The sequence below is a fragment of the Balearica regulorum genome, chromosome 6, assembly GCF_011004875.1.
Source record: "Balearica regulorum gibbericeps isolate bBalReg1 chromosome 6, bBalReg1.pri, whole genome shotgun sequence".
Classification (NCBI taxonomy): Eukaryota; Metazoa; Chordata; class Aves; order Gruiformes; family Gruidae; genus Balearica; species Balearica regulorum.
The window spans coordinates 16477434-16499152 of NC_046189.1; the positions used below are offsets into that span (position 1 = coordinate 16477434).

The window sequence follows — 21719 nt, forward strand, 5'->3', positions numbered from 1 at the left end:
CACATTTTTCTTCCTCTTGTGTGCTACGATCTTACTATTACACCATTCTCAGTCCTGAAATAATAGTTAGATGACCGTGAAAACTGACTGCTTGGTGTCAGCTTTACCTCTTTTTTTTTTTTTCCTTCCCAAAATGCAAGATGTGACATGTCATCTTAATAATAGATTTTGCTTCTGTTAAAAGTAACAAGTGGCACAGTAGGGTTGTTCCCTGTGAATCTCTACTCTTTTAAAAACGAAAAATAAAATTAATTCACCTTGATAACCATTGTTATCTGCATCAATGCCACTTGCTATGGATTGTCCAAACATGCTTAAAGAATTACTGACTTGATGTCCTTGTATTCTCTGAGGAGGAGAAAGAAACAGAAGAGAAAATTATCCTTGGAAAGCTGATCTTTGAGTTACAATACCCAATGAAAAATCTTAGCACAACCAGCCTGCTGTTAACAGCAGTCACATTCTTACCTGTTAAAGTATAGCTCTGAAAGCAATATTCCTCAATTACTGCAAATGTTATATCACATAAACCCTGTCTGAGGCCTCCAAACCAATTTATTTTTCACTTACAGATTATATTATGACTGGAAATTATAGACTATGTAAAAAATTTCTGAAGTCTTTTACAGTACCTCAGATGGTCTGAGTGTTACATGAAGTAAAAACCCTCTCGAATTTAAACTTATGTTTTTTTCTGAATTGATTATTTTTCATTGAAAAAGCATACCTGTGTAAATGATGGCGTTATTCCATCTTCCCTGCCATTGTATATATATATAACCCCTTTTAGATTATCTTCTTGTGGAGCCCCAATTGCTACATCTGTGGAAAAACAATTTAACCATAATCAGTTGGCTAGGAAACATGAACACGGAAGAGTTAAAGAAAGCCAAATCGTGATGCATGCAATGCCAGACCAATTTTATTTGACTGAATTCAGCAGAAGTGCTGAAGATAGATATAAAGCAAACATAACCAAGACAGACCAGCTCAGTAATCCGACTCTGCCTTAAGTACTATGTTTTTCGGCCAAATACAGCCATTTTGTTCAAGACAAACTCTGTTCCTACCAATACTAAATTTGACCCTTAAGAGGTTATCATGGAGAATAGCCAAAATGACAATGGTATTTAATAAAAAAGCCTTGTATTCCTGGAATGATGATTTTCCTGCACTCTGCTCTTCCCACGTGGATTAAATCGCTGAAACACAGGGAGGACTCTTATTATGTTGTCTGAAATGAACTATTTTCTATGAAATGTCCTGAACAGCTGATAACAGGCTTGAACAGGCATTTAACAAGAAATTAAGGTAGCTGGTTTGTGCAAGGGGATAAGTTTTATGCCTAGATGATTTAATCCCAGAGGAGTGTGGCAACACATAAACAAATAAGCCCATCAGCCCTCACCCAAAGGCCCCCTGGTTCAATGGTTCAAACAGCCAGGGGTTGTTAACCAAAAAGTGGAGGGGAAGGAGATGAATTACATCATCTTGAAATGCACTAATAGAAATTAATAACTGTGAACTTTCATTCGCAAATAAGCAAAATTGAACTATCCGCAAATCAGAACTACCATATGCTGCACCAAACCAAAATCACGAGAAAAGCAAAGCTCTGATGATTTGATTTTACTGAACAATTTGCTGATCGAATCCATACTTTGGTGACTAAAACTCACAAAATACGTTATGTCTCTTTACTGGTGAGATGAAAACAGGACACCCAAGTTGTGCTGATTAAAATTACACGTGTTCTTGAGGAGGTCAGATTCTACACCAACAGGTACACTATTATCTGCACAGGGCTGATACTGATAGTTTAGATCATTGAAGAAGTTGGCTCTGCTGTGTTTTTTTATTACTTACTACAAATGGTTTCTAACACCCAATTTCTCTTTATATTTTGCTTCCAGCTGTTTTTCTTACAAAATTTCTTTTCCTACGGCCACTCTTAATATTGCCTCCAGTTTTTCTTTTCAGTGTTTTTGCTCCCCTTCAAAAGCTAATCCACTTGTTTGCTCCACCTCGCCCTGAGTTTTAGGATGCCCGTTATACATTATATTCCGTGCCACACATCTGCTTTGCCACGCTGCTATTAATTTGATTTTACCTCTCTGTTCCCCATCCCAAAAACCCAAAGGTTTTTCCTTTGGAGTCTGAAAATGTTTTGGGGCAAAAACTGAAACTTGTGCATAAAATTGTGAAGGTAACGCAAAACAGGAGAAATGAAATTTAACAAGAGTTCAAGGAACAGGTACCAAAAGAGGGGAAAAAAGGAAAAGGACTTTATGGAAAAGGAGACCAGATAAGAAGAGAATGACTGTTCCAAGCTTTGCAGGTTACGGAACAGGACCAAGAACATAAGACAAAGGGAACAGTGAAAGGAGACCCTGGACAGTAATTGCAAATAAAAAAGGTAATTCAGAAGCATGAAGACAGACATGGACCTGGTAAAGATACAGCCCAGAAAAAGCTGACAGTTTTTGCACAAAGGATATTAGCTCCTGCATACAGTCCAAGTTTTGATGATGGAAAAACTGAAACCGTTAATGAATTTTTGAACAGTAGAAAATGCTTGTTGAATTTTTATCATTTACACAGCCTATTGTGCCTGCCCTTCTGCTGGAGGGGAGCACATGCCAGTTTTTCAGACAGGAATACCGGCTATTCCTATTTGAAACCACAACAAGATGAACAAAGCCACTGGGCCAGGTCTCCTCTGCTTGTCGTCAGCCTAGCTGGGGGTCTCCCACTCGGCTGTGTTTTTGTGGGCTGCCTGCACAGCCAGTGTGAATGGGCTTGGAAAGAAAGAAGCTGAGAGCAGTAGACCATGGGGCTTTCTGTAGCAAATACATTTTAGGCAGCCTGACTGGAAGCGGAAGGGAAGTAGAAGGCCACAAGAGTCATTCTAGATGGTTTAACACATCTTGCATCCTTTCATCTGCTTTCTTCAACTAAAACGCCCTTTATCTATAACTTCTACATGACATTCTCTTTTCAATGTATATTACTTTAATGCTTATTACAGAAGTTAGACACAAGTCTGGAGACTGAATCTCTCTGCCCCCTGAGCAGGTTCCACCTGAACAACGTCAATGGAAATTTCAGCCCATATCTCATCATATTTAGAGAAGGTGTTTCAGCCTGGGCGGTGTGGAAGGAAGGGAGGATATTCTCAGTTTCTGTTTAGGCATCTTTATGTGCCCGAAATAGATCCTCCTGTGTAGACAAGAGGAAGAAAAAGCTTCCTCAGAGCCCCATTAACATTTTCAATTCACTACTGGGCATAGCCATCGAAGTCCTTCCCTCTGTTCTCCGTCCAAGCCCCACTGGGAGCCCATGCTAGGTAATTCATGAATCATCTGAGGGCTTGAGTGGGAAGTACTCCCACAATAGTCTCCCAACCTGCAGGTTGTTTTCAATATCCCCATGTGTTTAGTACTTCCTACTGGTGACACAGAAGCAGATCTTGATGTCTAATTTTGATTTATGATGTTACAAAATTGCAAAATTGTTCCCCAACCATTGTCTCAGATGTCTAAAACAGGATTAGGGATTCCACTTGAGGTCTGGCACCCAAAGGTACAGACTATGTTATCACCTTATGCTCATGCTCTTTAACAAAGTGACAGAACCTAATCTCTTGGTACTACACATCAATGACCATGAAACAGCTGTATTTCAATTCAGTGGCCTAGAAAAGAAAGGTCAAGTCACCAACTGAAAGTCTTCTCAGACTTCCATAATCCTCCTGTTTATTGTGACAGTCCACTGCTCAGAGAGAATTAAACCCAGGGAGTTTTTTTTTAACATACTTACCTTCAAAACCATCATTATCAATGTCTCCTAGATTAGCTATGGACTCTCCAAACCTGGCTGCATACGAGTCACTCCCACTGAGCTCTATATTCAGTTCTACCATCTTTGCCTCCTGAAGGAAAACAGAGTCAATGGCACATTAACAAAGCATCTTCCAGGTGACCTGGGATATTACTCAAAATGTTAAAGCTGCTTTGGAGCCAGTATATAACCCTACTGAATTCCTTGGTGCAGAAGCGAGCACTACCAAAGACATTTAACAGTATTCAGTATAAGAATAATAAAGTACAAGGAAGTTGTTCTTTAAGAAAGAAAATAGCAATGTGTTCCCACAGGAAACACCTGTAAGCAGCAGCAAGCTTATATCAGAATACAGGGGCTTACTGCTCTGCAAAAACTGTTTTCTAAAAAGGTTGTAAACAGTAGCTGCTTCAAAGCTCTTGTGTGTGCCTTAGTTAGTTGTAGGTATCCTGGAGTGACTTAGTTCTCTGTGGGGAAAACATGTTAAGAAAATGTTAATTAAAAGCATAAGAGAATAAATATGTGTTAATGTGGGGAGAAGGAACGGAAATAAGAAATTAAGATAAAATTTAAAAAGCCAGGCAAATCCAAAAGCACACAAAAATAGTGATTATATTTTCACTTCTGATCCTTAAAAAGAATAAAAGAAAGATAATTCTAATGCATGATCCGCCCAGCTACTTTATTTGCCAAACTGAGGACTACCAGTCTCTTTCCTGACTGGTACCACTAACTGCACACAAATCTTTCATTCCTTGTTTGTCTCTGAAGTGCTAAGCAAGTTGCTCCTCACGTGCCAGTTCAGCGGTAAGCACAGAAACGGAGGAGAGCTTGCGAAGAGGCTGTAGTGGCAGGCTGTCACCGCCTGAAGTTACCATGAAAGAAAACCAGTCTCCTCAGTTCTAACACTAGCGTAAGTAATGACGCGTTACAGTTTATACAGCTAGCCTTTGCAGGCGTGCTACACCCTCCTGCTGGGATTGTCATTGCGCTTCTGGAGTTGTTTCTCCTATATCCCGAAACACCATATTCTTAGCTTGTTATACTAGAATGACTGTGTTACCATGTGTTTTTAAGAGAAAATGCTTACAGAACCAGAATTGATATAGACATAAACTCTTCCTTCTTCTCTGATGGTACTTTGCATTGGAGCACCAACTAGCAAGTCTGAGAGGCCATCTGAATTCAGGTCCACAGCACAAACTGCAGCTCCAAAGTAAGAACCAAGCTGTGTGCAAACAAGAAATCACATTATTTTTTTAATTTTGAGGAAGACGTGTTCAAGTTGTAAGGTGCAGAAAAGTAGTATGAAAGATTTACCTTTTTACCCCTTAATTCAAATAGAATATTTAGTTGCTTCTCAATGCTAAAAATGTATGCCTAAAATGAAAAGAAAATATAAGTGGAGTTCAGCAAAGAGAAATCTGAAATACTTTCCTGTGCTTTCTCTACAGCACGTGCTAGAGAATCAGCAAAGCGGCACACAGTATCACAAGGTACAGCTATTTACTACTTCCTATCTGTACCCTTCTTTAACACCATAGTTCACAGCAACATTCTCTAGGCTATCTTCCCTCATACCTTCTTTGACTCTTCTCTCCATGAAAAATCATATATATATATATATGTGTGTGTGTGTGTATACTTGTCTTTAATACGTTAATCAAAATTCAAAAATCATGGATGAGTATGTGGGAGTATATTCTTCAAACCAATAGTATAGACAATCTCTTACTTTACCAGTCTGTTCCTGTTGGGGAGCCCCTCCAATTACTTCTGTACTGGCTGATGTCAGAAAATGTCCAGCTCCAACAGAGTATCCTGCCAATTAGAAATGCACTATTCAATACTGGAAATGCTATATAAAGAAAAAAAAAAGGGGGGGGGGGAGCATGACTTATAAAAGCTGTCAACACCACAAATTATTGTGAGTCTGACATTCAGACCTCATGCAAGTTAGCAATGAAAACAGAAGAGAAAACTTCTGAAATATAAGCAAAAGATCAATACAAACAGTAAGTTCCAGCAAGCAGAAACAAGTGTCAGAAACACTCATTTCTTCCCAGGATCTCCATTATCTGCCACACTTTAGAAGCCAATAAAATAAATTGCAAACATCTTCTGTTAATGCATATTCTACAATTGTTCAGTGGGTCCATATCGTAATACAAATAAAAATGATCAAACGTCCATACAGTGCAATGTGGAAACAATTCAATTGTTACTCTTTGACTATTGTTGTTAACTGGACTGCAGAAAAATGAAGCGTAGTGCTACTTATATGCACGTGCACACATACTACACACACAGAGAATATTGTGCATATACGCATATGAAAACATCAGCAACAAACTGGAGCTTGACTATGTCATAAAAGTTGCATCAGCGTTTGTAAATGAATCTATGGAACAAAGTACTTCTGTATGTGGAGACAGCTCTTAACAAACAATACCATATTTTGGTGCAGACATCCAGCCACAGAATTGCAAACTGAAGGCTAACACCTTAATCTGCAGCTACACAAGTCATCCTTACTCTTTCCAAAATACATTATGGCTAAGTCGAAACAGGGAAGACAGTTAACATATTCTGCTACTCTTGCATTTATTGAATGACTGTTGATTTTCACAGTGTACAGGGAAAATGGAAAATTCATCTTGGATCAGATGGGAATGAGTCTTAAATTGTTCATCTGTGAAGACAACTGTCTAGAATTCAAGTTCTCATCAAGCCAGCTTTTTCTTTTCATATTTTAAGCTAAAAGAGGTGCACAAGGCAATTTATCATTTAAAGGTCAACACCTAGTTTTACTTATTCAACAAAAAATTAAGCTTAAGTGGACAAACCTTAGTTTACCTCCTCTGACCTTTATTTTCTAGTTATTTTGGTTTTGCTCAAGTGTAAATGTTGGTAATTCTAATGAACTTTTTTTTAATTAAAAAAAACCCCAAACTCCAGAAAAATCAAAAAGTCAAACACACTGAAAGAAAGCATAGTAATCAGATAGACCTATTTTTTACTGTGGTTAATTATTAATTTTTTGGAGGGAGGAAGGGGGGAGGGCAATTTCATAACTGACCCTTTAAATTCAAAGGCATAGTCAAATGAATTTTTTTTTCTAACCTCAGAATTCTCTCCTCTCTACAATCACTACAGTTTTGCAGTTTTCTGAACCGTCATTTGCCATTCTCAAATTCCTAGAAGAGGCTACCTATTACTTCGTGATTTCTTTAATGTAGTTCGTTAAGTACCTAAGGTTACTCTCTCATCAGACCCAGCTGGTTTGAAAGACTGACTTCTCTAATTCCTTTTAAAGAAGTCAGTTAGTAATCTCCAAGATACTCTGAAGTAGTCAAGGAAATACAGCCAAACCTTACACATTACCAGCTTCTCTTTCTAACTTCCTTCTTTAATTGTCTGGTACTTAAACAGCTTTGCTTCTTCTAACTTATGGAAAATGTTACGACACTTTAGCACACTCTTCCTGCAAATTCTAATTTGTTGATTATTACTCTTTGACAATTTAATGAAAAAATGTAAATAAAGAAGCCAACTTCCCAGTCCCTGCCAGAAGAAGCGTAATGTAAGTAGATAATTACGTCTAGTCATGTACTGAATTAAACTCTGGTCACAATATAGTTCCACCACTTGGTAAGGATATCTTTGTTCATTAGTTAAGGGAGAGGCAAACTCAGTCTTCACACTCAAGTCACTTGGTAACAGAACTAACCCTAAATAGATTTTGGCCTTAAACAATGCAAAGATGGGACAGAACAGAAGCTGAGGGAGGGGAAGGTACTGTTACATTCTTTCAACCACATTATGCATTATTATGAGGGAATGAAGCGGAGGTTTAATTGGAACAATGCAAAAATTTAAGGTTTATCACACTGCTACTAGAGCGACACACAGCTGAGCCAATGGTCCCTTTCTGTAGGAAGAGCACATTCAGGGGACACGTGGCTCTGCCAAGGTGCTGGCTGTTACGGTCGCACCAGGCCACTGGAGAAGTGTTCGTGAAGCAAACTCCAGCTGATCTCCAGTCCTGCATGGCCAAGGGCACTAAGAGACCACACATGTGCAGGAAGGCTTTCCCTCCACCCTCCCCAGCACAGCCCTTATGCAAGCTTTCACCCTTTTGCCTATATCTGGCTTTTGGCTAGCAATGACTTGACTCATTCCTTACAGAAATTCTCACTCTTTTACTTGTAGGAGCAGAGATCTGGAATGAGCTTTTTAACCCAGACATGTGCAATGTTTTTTCTGCTGATTGTTACTGGAAAGCTGCAGCAAGCATTCTCTGAAGTTTGTCATTTGTCCCATGAAAGTTTAGAAATGCTACTGGTTAACCAGAGTGATCTGGGTATCTGATCACCTTTTACCACCCAGCATCTCTTTCGCTTGACTTTCCTGCAGAGCCCAACTGCAGCCTTTGCAAGGCTCTGTACTGAATTCTGAAGTGTTAGCCACTTTGTATTTCACAACAGTTATTTCATAATGTATGCCTGCTTCCTATTGTCAAAAGACTGAAATCAGAAACAGGAAATATTTATCCACGTGAACCGGATCTATAAATGGGAAAATGCAAAAACCAATGGTCACAAGCAAAAATATTCTTGTTTTAGAGTTCAGGAAGGACAGACGAGCTTTTTCTTAGTGTGTGGTGAGAAAACTGAAGCTGCTGATGGTTCTGGCAAAATCCCTACAAATTCTAGCACTAAATCCAGCTAATTACTTGGATATAGGTATATGAGTAGGAGCTTCCTGGCTTTCTTTGCAGACATTCATACATAAGCTTTGTTTTCCCTGTATCCAGACCAAGATATGGTTGGAATAAAGAAAAAAAAAATCATGATTGGAGGCAAGTCTGTCTCTAAGATCATGGAATACTTCCCCTTACTGACAACGCAATTAAGACATGTTTCCTTGCAGTTTTCACTGTAACCAATCTTTCATATTTCTGTTATATGTGAAATCATTATGTCTTCTGCTATGAAACCCCTTGGCAGCATTTCAGCCTTAGCAGTGCAGTGTGAACCATTGCCAACCGGAAGCATGTCTCTACCTTCTAAATCAAGAAACGATAGAAACTCAGTGGAGAGATGATAAAAACAGAAATCCAGCTTCTCCAAGTTTGAGAAGCTTCTATGTAAAAAGAAGAGAGAGGAAGCCTTATAATTAAATAATATTTAAGAAAATCAGAATACATCTTTAGAAGTGTTGCTTCTGGGATTAATAAAGAAAGCACTGATAAACACTGTGCACTCACTTCAAGATCAGCTATTTAGCTAATTCTTTGAATTATGTGTTTGTAAAGTATTAAATATTTTTAAGTACCTAGATAACTGCCAAATTTCACTTGGTTATTTGAATCAGTATAAGCATGGATTGTATTTGCGGTTGTATTGTACACAAAAACAGAACCAGTCCAGTAAAATGATCCAGGGGCTCCCATTATAATTAAGTCCTAAAAGAAAAATAAAACAAAGCCATGTTATTCATATTTAAATATTCATGAAGATAAGCAAAACAAATCAAATGCTTTTCTTTAGTCAATGAAATGCTACTGGAGTTGCATCTGGCTCAGTACTGGGGGACTACCACTAAGTCACAGACAGCATTTTTCAGACATTCTAAAGATATGGTTATTAAAAACTTTGAGCTGTGAACAACTTAACAAACAAAACCTCTCAAAAGAGGTTTTTTTAGAAATCATTATCTTAGGGTGAAATGGAGATTATTCTGTAAAGCAAGAAGGTAAGCATTATTAGTGTTAATGTTACATCAAACAGATTAAAGAGAATAACAAAACTTTATACTCTGTTATATTCATGCTCTTTTTCCAGATGAAAAATAATTTTGGATTTAGTAAGGTGTAAAAGTATTCTTGGGAATAAAAAGTAGAAGTATTAGTTGGGAATTATCATGCAAATCTTGTCAAGATACAGTTAAAAAGAAATGGGAAAAGTCTGATTTTTCCCATCCACAAAAAAAGACAGTGTTAATGTTTGCAGTTACATACACACTTATATGTATATATAAATATATGGGTTTTTTTAATATATATATATATATACACACACACACACAAAGAGAGAAGTTTGGTATCTTTAATACACACCTCAATGTAAAAACTAGACATTCCAGCCTGGCATGATCCATGGTTTTCTCCAAACTTTCGCACATGATCTGGGAACAGGCAAGATATATTAAAAAGGGTGAGAAGCGTGTAGTTTCAGAATTTGTTACCAGGTCTTCAACAGAAGTTGAGACAAGTTAAAACAAAGCAAAATAAAAACAAAACAATGTTTGTTTTTAGTTCTTTAATAAAACTAAAAACACTGGTTTCCACTGTATAGCCTTTAGCTTCCATATATTATTGTACCAAACTCAAAGCACTGTGTATTACTTGATCACAGCTTCCTTTGAAATCTTGTGAATTTAAAGGCTATACTTCTCTTTTTAAATTGTTCCATGAATGAAATAGCACAAATAGTTTGAGCAGCACAGCTAGACAAGCTTAACTCTTCTCTTCCACTCTGTATAATTTAGGTATAATCTGACTGACAGGCTTATGCATCTTGATAGTTGTTCCACCAGTGCTCCGACGGGCTTGTGTTTGGTATGTACCATCCTTAGCAGTTGTCTTTACAGCCAACTCTCCCAGCTCTGTTTTCCTGCTTTTCTTTCCTAACTGCCTTCCATCCAGGTTCCCTTCATCTCATCCATAGATTTGTTCACTTAAAAAGTCACCGAAGACAAAAGCATGATTTCACCAATGCTCATATCAGTCTCTGAAGCCAGCAGCGGGACGTTTGATGGCGTGCTCTATCGGTCTGCACGGAATGACCAGATTGTCAACTCCTCCTTGCATTGGCAAGGGGCAGGGTCACGAGATCATTCTCCTGGATGGGAGGGAGGTATGAAAGAGAAGGCAGGGATGGACTTGTTTGATAGCTTCAGATATTGACTCTAATTCTGCTCCTGCAGCCCTCTGAGGAAGGACCACTGAAGGTCTCGCACCACAGTGGCAGCCTTGGCAGGAGACAAGGAACAGAGACACACGCTGCGTCGAGGAACCACAGCAGCTTTGCATCAAAGGCTAAGGAGTGGATAGCAACAATCACTTGCAGGTATTACTACTGCTCTGCTGTGAGGCACTCTCCTGAGCAAAGCAAGCAAATGACAGAGTAAAGGAAGGAAGGATATCCTCTAGTGGCCTACTTTTGAGAAGCACACATCCTTCAGTCATCCAAGGAGCAAGTATTCTGATGCCCTATTTAAACTAATTTTTTGCTTGTCGAAAGCAGCTTTTCTTTGAAGTGATAAACACCTTATGAGCCCAACTTATGATATAAGTTTGTTAGCATCATCAGCACTCAATCTTCAAACCTTTGGCTGGCAGAAAGCCTGCTCAGAGCAACACAGGCTCTTCACAAGCTCTGCACCGTGCAGTTATGTGTCTTACCCTTCCCTACAAAGGACCTAAGCATTCTGCTTACCTATATAACATGGGCATATTCTTCTGCTCAGTTCAGTTCGAAAATCAGAAGAGACAGCAAAACAAATACCATATGGGAGTTTGTGTTCATTTTTTATGTAAAAGATATTTTTCCATCTATGTCCACAAGCCTATGGATAAAAAACAAAGATGACGTTTGACACAGAAGCATAAGAAAGGCAAAGGCAGTCTGACAAACAGACACGCAGCTCCAGCAGTTAATACATACAACGATAGATCCATTTTCTTTTGGCTGCCTTGATAAGCTGACACCCAGCCACTGATTATCACGCTCTTCCAAACAAGTCTTCCCACAGTGCTCTCCTTTGGGGTTGCCTAGGACACAAAGACCAATGCTCTGAACAGGGAGACAAGCTGAAGGGCCACGTGGTGAGTAACAGGAGCACCCAAGAACCCTACAGGGAGACTGCAGTAACTCAGGTTTGGTGGACCTGACCTCTGTCTCTGCCTTACATAGGCCACCTAGACTTTTCACTTTCTTCTTGAACAAAGGTATGACTGCACAGCCTGGTTCAGAACACGATAGGCTGGCAGAAAGGACTGGCTTCTCCATCATTACGATGGAAAGTGCCATTATACTCAATCTAATGAAGCGCTGGCTTTGCAAGTGTTCTTCAGCCTAAAAGTTCATAGGAAACACAAGTAATACCCGTGAGTGCTACCTAAACTCAGGCCTAAAGCAGGCATCTCTCCAACTCCCTATCTATTGGTAGCAGACCTTAAAACGATCTCTACTGCAAATGGTTATCAAATAGAGAGCGTATAACTGCAATCCCTACTGGGGGTGTCAGATCATTATATATGCACGTCCTGTGTATACTTGCACTGTTGCAATTGTTTAGCAGTAGCTCTTTGGTGTTTTTTTATTTAAGGAGAGTTAATTTTTAAAACCTTAGAGAACACAGTGAAATTTCTTCTAACTCACTCCCTCAAAAGGATACACTATTGCCGAGTTAGCAAACATTCGCTTCCTTCTAGAAAGCAGTTGTGGTACCCATGGTAAAGAGAAGCTACACATTTAAAAGTATTCTAAGCTATATAAAGCAAGCTTTTCATTTTTAAGATGTTCATATGAATAAGCATTAACCAAATCATTGAACCACTATTTTCTATGCATCAGTATGACAGAGTTTATGAAAACACTTCTTAGAAGAAAACACATCATGTCATTTGACAAGCTTTTTTGCATAGTTTTTAAGAGTTTCCCAGATTCGATGCAGCTACTGGTGAACCCGAAATTTGTGAGGGTTAGGGGGTTTAGCTACCCAGAAGAGGGCACCAATACAGACCAGAGTGCCAGGGCTGACAGGGACGTGGTTTGATAGGGAAAATAAATAAAATCAACCCCCACTCTCCCAAACTGTGCTCACAACCAGAGTTGAAATTTATTACTGCCCAATGCATTAGAGAGTTTAAATAAGTACACTCCTAATCTAGTGGACTTGTTGAATTCCTTTTACAGGACATACAACTGCACAATATTGATTAAGTATGGAAACAGAATAAAGGGATACACCTAGTCTATTCAGTAGCCAGGAGAAAGATGAATGACTGTGGGCTTTGCTACAAACATTATCACAACCAACACTGACTTACATGATTTTATACCTAGCATGTCATAGCCTTTTTGAGAGAAAATATCAGATTAATGGAATAAAGGTAATTCTTTATCACACGGTAAGAAAACACCAGAAGAAGCATTTGTAGGACTAAAACCCAATAACCATCCTTATTTCAGAGCTTGTTCCCTACTGTATTGTGACAGGCCTAGCAATTAACATTTGTCTGAAGAAACTGCTGGAGCCTTGATTTCTTCTGCTCTGAAATACCTCTCCACTTCTTTTTCCAAACATCACACTTTCTCCCTGCTCCAATGGAGAGACCAGAGTAGTGCAGTCCGGAATCCCCCACCGTACTGCAGAGAGGACAACACACCCTGCGCATCGCAGCTGTACTCTACCTTCTTCCAAAAATAATACTCTTCACAGGGTCAAGAGGCATCTGAGCCTCCTTCATCTCTTCTTTACCACTTTCTCCCCTGTGTCCCTTTCCCTAAGACATCAGGTAAATATTATGGAAAGTCCAAGTAAACAGGAACTAACCTTAGCACTCACAATAACATCACATTCAATTGTCTTTGGGCCAAGAGATTTTATGTTACTGTAATTTAATAATGCCTGCAGGTCACCTCAGGAACAGTAATTAACAATATGCGGGCTCTTACTCCAAGACAAGCACGAAGTAAAATGCCTTACTTTAAAAATCTACTAAAAATAAGTTGATTTTTTTGCAGGTTTTCAGTTTCTGAGGTTTAAGGAATAAGCTTCCAAATTCTCCTACCTGGCTAATGTCAGTGACATGAACTTCCATGTACTGAATATATACCATTTTCAGACACAGGTCTGGAATTTAATTTTGGAGTTATGTCACATAGAACTCCTCACTCCCTAAGGGAGACACTTCCATGGTTTGTATGAATTATAGACCATGTTAATCTGACTGAAATCTCCTCAGAAAACAAAATTCCATTACGGTCTCACATGTAAGAATTAATCCTCCTTTAAATCAGAAAAGGCATTTCTGGTAAATCCCTTCTACCAATGCTTTCCATCCTCTTACGACAATGACTTACCTGGGACTTGCTTTACAGTGTATGTGGATTTGCAGGAAATGGAAGAAGTGGAGAAGACCAGTGTCATAAATTTAAATCTCTAGAGGCTGAGACTTTCTATCAGTAAGTCAAACAAGACTAGATAATGATGACGTGAGAGATAAGAGGAAGTTTTGATCCTCTCAGTGCTTCTTTCCTGTGCCTATTTCAGAGGTCCGTAACAAGAAAAAAAGCACCACCATTCCTTCATGCTCGTTGGATTGTATTCCCCTTTTCCTTGGCTTCAGCACATGTTCGTGATTCAGGTTCACTCTGGCCCTCTGCTAACCTGCTATCTTATGTCTCCTCTCTTTCTCTGACTGTCATGATAGGCCTTTGTGGGCAAGAGAAGTGTGAGCTTGACATCCCAGACACGGTGATGAGCCCCTGCTCTGGGTATGACATTATAAAAGCTTTATCAAATGAGAAGAGAAAATGCCGTATTCTGCACAAGCAAGAGAGGAGCACTGCATAAGCTCAAGAGGACATGGCAGCTTGGTTGCCTCAGGGAAAAGGAGCACGCGCTGTCATAAAGTCACCGAGAGATAAGTAATTGCCCAGCCTGCGTACGTTACACAGCTGGAAGATACACTTCTGCTATAATCCCTGCTGCACGCATCCACAGAAACAGCACAACTGCATATAAATAAGGTCACAACTTATAAAGTCACTTCCAGCTTTGGCCTCAAGGACTCTAATACAGATGTTTGCAATGTCATCTGAGAAACCAGTTTTATGTAACTTGCTCCAGTGCCTTCCATGCCCAACAGCCTCCCATGATCCTTCTTATCCTCCCAGAACTCCTCTGGTCCTATTGCTAATTGATTAAAATGATGAAGTCTATTGCAAAGAAAATAAGCCTTCTGATATTCTGCTCCTAGATGTCAGAGCCTCATCAGACTCTTTTTTTTTTTTTTTTCATTTATCGAGGGCAATCTTTTCTCTTTTCACAGATTATATAGGTCTTATACCTCTTATGTCCCTCAAACCACTTCTACCCAAAACATTTTAGTTAAGTGCCAGCTGTTTCCCTAACTCTGTAACAGACCGAGATCCAGACGGTCCTGTCTTCCTTGGAATAGTACGGTATTTTCAGAAGAGATCACTGGCAGGGTATGAGCAATGCAAGTGAGATCAAAAAGCGAAACTACCAAAGGCAAAACTTACTGAAATCAAAGTTGAACAAACACAGGCCATCCTTTTGGGGAGAACCATTAACTGTTCACTTTTCCATTGTAATGATTCAGCTGGGGGAGCTAGAGGGCAATTTGTTCATAGGTTAATTGTAGCAGGGATTTAAAGGAACAGCGGAAGGCTAAAACTGCACACAGAGCCTTCTGGCCTTATGTTAAGCAACGTGCACTGAATTCACTGTGTACATTTGTAGTTAAAACTTTTTTTGGTTTTTTTTTTTTTTTTAGACTGGATGGTAAATTTTATAAATTGTTTCCTGTATTTTTAGACAATGAATCACTATGTTGCAAATCTGAGAGCAATTTTGTTGCAGAATTTCTGTAATGTTTTGCAAGTCCAAAATGTAATAGGTCAAAATGTCTAAAGAACTTTGTGCAAGTTCCTCTGCAATAATCTATGACTGTCTATGACTATGATGTGGGCAAAGTTTTGAAATTCAAAAGACTAAGAGAAGACAAACACTCGGTGCTCCAAATAAACCTGAAGCACTGTATTTTGTATTTGTGCCTACAGCTTGATGACAAGCCTCTGCGTTTGACATAAGTCATTGTTTAAAAATACTCCAAATACAAATAAATCAGCAATGAAGAATACTTGACAGCATTGACAGAAGTACTCCTCTATGCAGCAATCAGAGAGAGATTTAAAAGTGCCAGTGAAGGGCTAGGAAGACAAAGATTTGCTCGTGTATCTCACGGCTCCTCTCGGCTCTTAAACCAACCCAGGCCCCTACAACACCTTGAACAACATTAAAATTCTCTGAAGTATGCCTGGATGAGTTATTTCCAGGTGCTGGGATGACCTGCAGCACAGGACTATTCCCAGCAACTCTTTCTCTACTGAGGAAGTAAGTAAGAACGTGTGACACAAAAAATACAACAGTAGTTTTGTGTGATCAGAGGATTCCTAATTGTGCACGAATCCTTCATGAATTAATTATGCCAGTTTCAAGGCTACTTTAGTGAAAAATAGCAACAAAGTGTTTTAACATTTTTATATGCGTAAGTAATTCACACTCATTCATTACAGCAGCCCAACATTCGTAAAAACACACTCTATTGCCTCTTGTCACACACTTCTATTGCCTGTCATTTCTGAGACTCATAATTAGAAACTTATTACCTCAAAGATTCTTTTACTGAAATAAATGTGAATTCAAGTATTTAAGAGAAAGACAGAAATAGCTATTTCTCAATTTGCCTGTCCCAGCAATGTAATATATCCCTGCACATTTTTCCAAGGAAATTACCCTATTCTATGAGATCAGAACCCAAACTTGTCACTGGCACGAATCCAAGCAGAAGAACGAGGAGGTCACTGACTGAAAGACAGAGCGTGGATAAAACCATTATGTCCAAAAGTTGCTGACAGCCTGAACAACTTAGACAAGAGATAATTAAGTTCAGCTTTGCAATTGCAAGTTCCCTTGTGTATTTCTGTGACTGCTCGGCAGGATGGCAGAGGCTTAACAAACCTCAGCTACTACCTCACTTCATTTACATCCCATGTGCCGCAGCTGCCTTTGGCTTCTTCACTGATCTCATTGACCTGTTTTACAACAGAGCACTTCTTTTCAGTATCTATTTAGCTTCCGAAATACTGCTGACATTACTTCAGTGATGTAAAGATGTCATCTAGCACTCAGGGAAACAAATATTTTGCAAAAATCTCTGGTGGTACACCATTTCGTTTGGAATCCCCTAAGCTACTGAGGAAAAGCCCATCAAGTTACTTCCTTAAGAGTTTCTGTTTTTCCACAGGCTAAATGAAAAAGTCGAGAAGTACTGCAGATGTACGTAGTTTTCAAAGAACCTGAAACTTTCTACCCTTCTCCCACACAGTGAAGGACTATTTTTACCTTAAATTCAGGAGTAGGGGTTTACTGCCTCTTACCACATGTTATTTCACCACTTTAGTTGACAACTTTGACTTTTGCAAGCCTCCTCTTACAAACAAGCTGTTGGAGAAAAAAAGCTGTTATATATTTTTTTTTTCAATAGGTCTAATATTGGAATGAAATTACTCAAAAAAAAAAAAAGAAAAAATAACTACTTGGGCTGGAATAAGTTTAATTGCAGTTCCTTCTACAAGCAACTGCTGGTCTTTTCCTTATGTGGCTACAAGTAAAGCACCAATGAAGTATCTTGTAGCTTAGTTACAAAAAATAACTTATTTCTATCTGTAGGAAATCACACGGATAGAACCTGCCAGTTCTAAGCATTATGCATAGATGTGTAGAGAAATTATTATTTTAACATTTTTGTCACAGAATGCCGTGTTCCGCCCTGAAAGCCTATCGGTTCATGGTGTGCTATCGCTTTCTTTTGTTTCAAATATTTTGAAAACCTTTTCCCGCGCTTCTTATCCTTACTGGGCAGCAAATTCACAGTTTTAACGGATCGGATGGTCTCAGTCACAGCAGGATAGAAAGTTCAGGAAGCTTTCTATGCTTAGCATAGGGATAGAATGAACGGCACTGCATGCAATGGGACAAGAACAGAGCCCAAAGCAATTCACATATATTCACGGTAACTCATTGCAAAGCGTTCTCCTTTTTAACAAGTATCAAACACTTAGAAGTTGTGCATCCAGTTACATCTCCCAAGCACGGGGCCTGGGGAGGTAGAGAGCAGTTAGTTTAAATGCAGGAGCTGGAAAAATTGATTCAGTCAAAAGTAGCTTTGTTCTCCTGAAACTCAGTATTTCAACAAATCCGCAGGCAAGGAGAACCCATCTGACGGTGGTTCAGAGTTACTTTAGGGTGGCTTCTACGAAGGGAAAGCTTTGCAGAAGACGATTTAGGCACATACTTCCACCCCCCCATCTCTGAGCTAATTACATTCGCACTCTCCTCTGAAAGCTGAACTAGCTTTCTGCTGAGAAGTACGAGACCGAAACTCTCACACGGCTTTTGAACCGGGTGCTGAAAGGCGAGAGAGAAACCTGTGGGAACGGGACCTGTCAAGTTTTGGTGCATTTCTTTTTATCTACAGCAAAAAAAAAAAAAGTGCTACCGTTGCTGCTCTTCGGCAATAGCGTTGATCTCGCCCTGCGGCGAGAGGTAAACGCCAATTTAGTCTGGGAAAGACCCAGGAGAAACCGCCCGCAGCCTTGAAGGCAGCGGCAGAGGAGCCGCGGTGCGCGCAGGACGGGCTGGCACAGACCGTCCCGTCCCGCCGCCAGCGGGGACAGCTCTGCGGCCCGCCGCGCCGCCCCGGCCCCGCACCGGGGGTCTCCCCGCCGCCGACTCACCCAGCTGGAGCTGCTCGCACCACCCGCGGGGGTTCCTCCCGATCCGGCACCGGAAAATGGCCCCGGGGTTGGCCACCGAGGTGTTGGCGGGCCAGCTGGCCCGGGGGGCGCCCGCCACGAGCCTGCGGGGAGAGACGGCAGCGTGAGGGGCCGCGGCCGACGGAGCCCGGAGAAGGCGCGACGGGCGGAACGGGCCCCCACGGGGGCAGCCCGGCTGGGGACTCACCATCTCTCCTCGCCGTGGCGGTGCAGGAGAACCGAGTACCCGAAGAGGGTCCCGTTGCCCCCTCGGAAGAGCAGCGGGTGCTGGGTGTCCAGGTTGTAGGGCCGCGCCGTCGGCAGGCACTGCCACAGTAGGAGCAGCGGGGCGGCCCAGTCCACAGCCCCCCTCGCCCTCCCGCAGCTCCGCATGGCTCCGGCCGGCCGGAGGCAGACGGGCGACCAGCGCCGGCTTCCCGCCTCGCTCCGCTCTCCCGCTCGGCGAGAGGGCAGCGCCGCACCCCCGCCCCTGCCCTGCCCTGGGACGGCGGCAGCCCGCGCCCTGCGCCGCCTCTGCTACCGGTGGGCCAGGCCGGGCCGGGCGGCCTCCGGGCAGCCTGGGGTGGGGGTGTCCCCTGCGGGTGGGGGAGTCGCTCGGCCGCGCCACCGCCTCCTCCCGCGCAGCAGCAGCCCCTCTCCCTTCCCAGGCGGCTGGGGTCGGGTTTCTCTCCGCCCCGTCCGCGCCCACGAGGGTGCTGCGGAAGGGGGCACGGCCCCCAGGCACCGGGAGAGTACGGCCTCCGGCCCCCGTACCCCTGAGGTGGGCACGGCCCTGTGGGACGCAACCGTCCCGATCCCCGCTCCCGACGGGACAGCGAGGGGGTCGGCTCACCTCACCTCCACCCCGGTACACCTGCCCGGAGGGCGGCGCGGGAGAGCTGCCGGCGGGCGGCCTGGAGGAGGTTGCGAACGTTTTGGAGGGAGAAGGGAGAAGGGAGAACCCGCAGGCTTCGCCTAACGCCCCCCCGCCGACTTTCCCGCCCCAGCTGCCCTTGAGGCGCCCGAGCCCAGTTAGTTCGCTTTGCTGCTCCCGGAGCCCATCACCCCTGAGCACCAGCCGGGGAGCTCCGGCCAAGCGCAGGCTGGGCTTCTGGGGGGGAAACTGTGTGGCCAGGCTTGCGTTTTCCTTTCAAATTTAGAGAAAATCCCAGTATCTTTGTGCTGTAAGCCTTGCCGCACCACCACTGTACTGAGGGGGTCTTCGCTGCCACCCGCTCCTGGTGAAGGGTGTATTTGAGTCCTGATATTATACATGTTAGAAAGAACTGTGAGGGTAGAGCACCATCCCCTAATGGAAATTCAGAAATCTATATTTTAAGCTTCTTGGAATAAACACCCCCCCACACCACACCCCCCCCCCCCAATTTCTGTTCAGTTGGTGGAAACGTGGAAAGTTTAAGACTTCCACAAAATGCTGAGCAACTACCAGAGTGGGACGCTGAGGCAACGCAGGAGTGATACATCTTGTCATCCTAAGCACATGCAGATGCGTAGCTCCTGGAATGAGATCAGCATGTTGCAAGATCTGACAGTTTGTCAGTCAGCAGTGTCTCTTTTTTTAAGTTCTCATTTCTAGAAGCATCAGAGGGGTTCCCTGGATCACACCGATGCGGAGCAGTGCATGTTTGGTGTGAAGGAGTTAGTTAAACATCTCCTCAGCTGCTATTCATCTCCCTTCCAACTACTGACATCAAAGGAGTTTCAACAATCAACAGCAGCTGTGAATCCACAGTTCTACCAGTCAAGAAGTTTTCACCGTCATTCCGAAAGCAGCAAAACAAGCATGATTCAAAACTGAAATGCTAAGTTGTGGTTTGGTTGGTAGGAATTCATAACATTGTTTCATCACCACCCTGACCACTTAGCTGGTTTTGGGGAACTTTTAGGCTTTTCTCCAAGAGATCATTACAATTCCAGGGTTCATTTCTTATTCACAAAAAATGGACACAAAGCTCTATCCCTTGAACGATGGAGAAGGGAACAGTTTCCCAGATTCCTTTTCCCTTGCAAGTTTATGCCCTAAACATCTCTGTTCTTTCTGCTCTCTCTCAAGACCCATCTTAAGCCTACCGTTTTGCAAATAGCTGACACAGGAACCACATATGACCATGCCTCAGTGCTCTCTTTGCAGCTGTATTTCTAACCATTTGGGAGAACCCCACCCTAACCCTTGATTAGATGACTCATTCCTCACAGTCGGCATTGCAGCTTATCAATGAGCGTCATGTAGGCAAGGAGTAAATGTGTGCAAGCTGCTTACAGTACTGAGGCAAATTACAGTCTCCTGAGACCGGTATTGCTGGGAGAGTTTGGGGAAAGAGAGACACTGCTGAAAGTTGTAGGGGCTTTGTAGAACCTCCGGTCTTGTGGCTCCTAGACTGCTGAAGATGGTATTGAGCTGGCAGCAGGGATAGTAGCTGACAGGAAAAGGTAGATCATAAAACTGTGGGATTCAGCTATTGGCACATAAATAGCTGCTTATGGGATGCAGATGAGAACTGTCAGGAAGAAGCGTGTTTGTTGTCTCCTAGACTGTGCTAGAGTGGATGTGATCCACTAGACATCAATGAAATCAGCAGAACATAAATCTACTAGAGTGTGAGAAATCTATATTTTGAGAAATATTTGAGGTTTTTAGTACCGATCAGGTGCAGGACCAGGTACAGAGCAAAATCAATGCAAAACTGACGAAATGGTGTAATAAGAGAGAACTTGACTTTTATGAGGGATTAGGAGAACTTGCAGAAAAAGTGGAACCAACACTGGAAGCTAAGTACCTGTATTTACAAAGAAAAAGTATAAAGATATCCTAAAATAATAAAAATAAATTCTTCCCCAAACATCTTGCCACTTTGCAATCTAGACAGCACATTTCCCATAGTCCTCTGTGAGTTAGTAACACTGGAAGTAAAATATCACAGTGACTTGCTCTTCTGCCTGACATTGGTTCACCGTCAAAGGGAATTTCAGAGGAGCTATTGGGATGGTTTGTTAAGTGAGAAAGTATATTAGTCCACAGTTTGGCAAGCATTTTTATAGCACATGTGTGCACTTCACCTGACTCCTCATCTCTCAGTTCTCATTCTTGAATCATATTGCTGCCTCTGTTACACTGATACTGTTCTGCATCTGAGCAGTGAACCAAATCAGAGAAGTGATCTGGGTTAAAAATAACCCAGCAAAAACCCCAAACCTAGATCAGATTTGCAGTGCATATGTTGT

General features: G+C 41.8%; 1 protein-coding gene across 1 annotated transcript in view; it reads right to left on the bottom strand.

Moving 5' to 3' along the window:
- The window catches only part of ITGA4 (integrin subunit alpha 4), a 39516-nt gene extending 20495 nt beyond the window's left edge, over nt 1–19021 (bottom strand). Inside the window, exons 1-12 of the mRNA XM_075756502.1 lie at nt 18685–19021; nt 18459–18580; nt 11571–11677; nt 11343–11472; nt 9962–10029; nt 9178–9307; nt 5576–5661; nt 5161–5220; nt 4931–5068; nt 3820–3931; nt 728–822; nt 258–348 (exon numbers count right to left, since the gene is read on the bottom strand). Coding sequence (XP_075612617.1) covers nt 258–348; nt 728–822; nt 3820–3931; nt 4931–5068; nt 5161–5220; nt 5576–5661; nt 9178–9307; nt 9962–10029; nt 11343–11472; nt 11571–11677; nt 18459–18580; nt 18685–18869 — 1324 coding nt within the window. The 5' untranslated portion in view covers nt 18870–19021. The remainder of the gene's footprint in view (nt 1–257; nt 349–727; nt 823–3819; nt 3932–4930; nt 5069–5160; nt 5221–5575; nt 5662–9177; nt 9308–9961; nt 10030–11342; nt 11473–11570; nt 11678–18458; nt 18581–18684) is intronic.
- Between the last annotated feature and the right edge of the window lie 2698 nt (nt 19022–21719).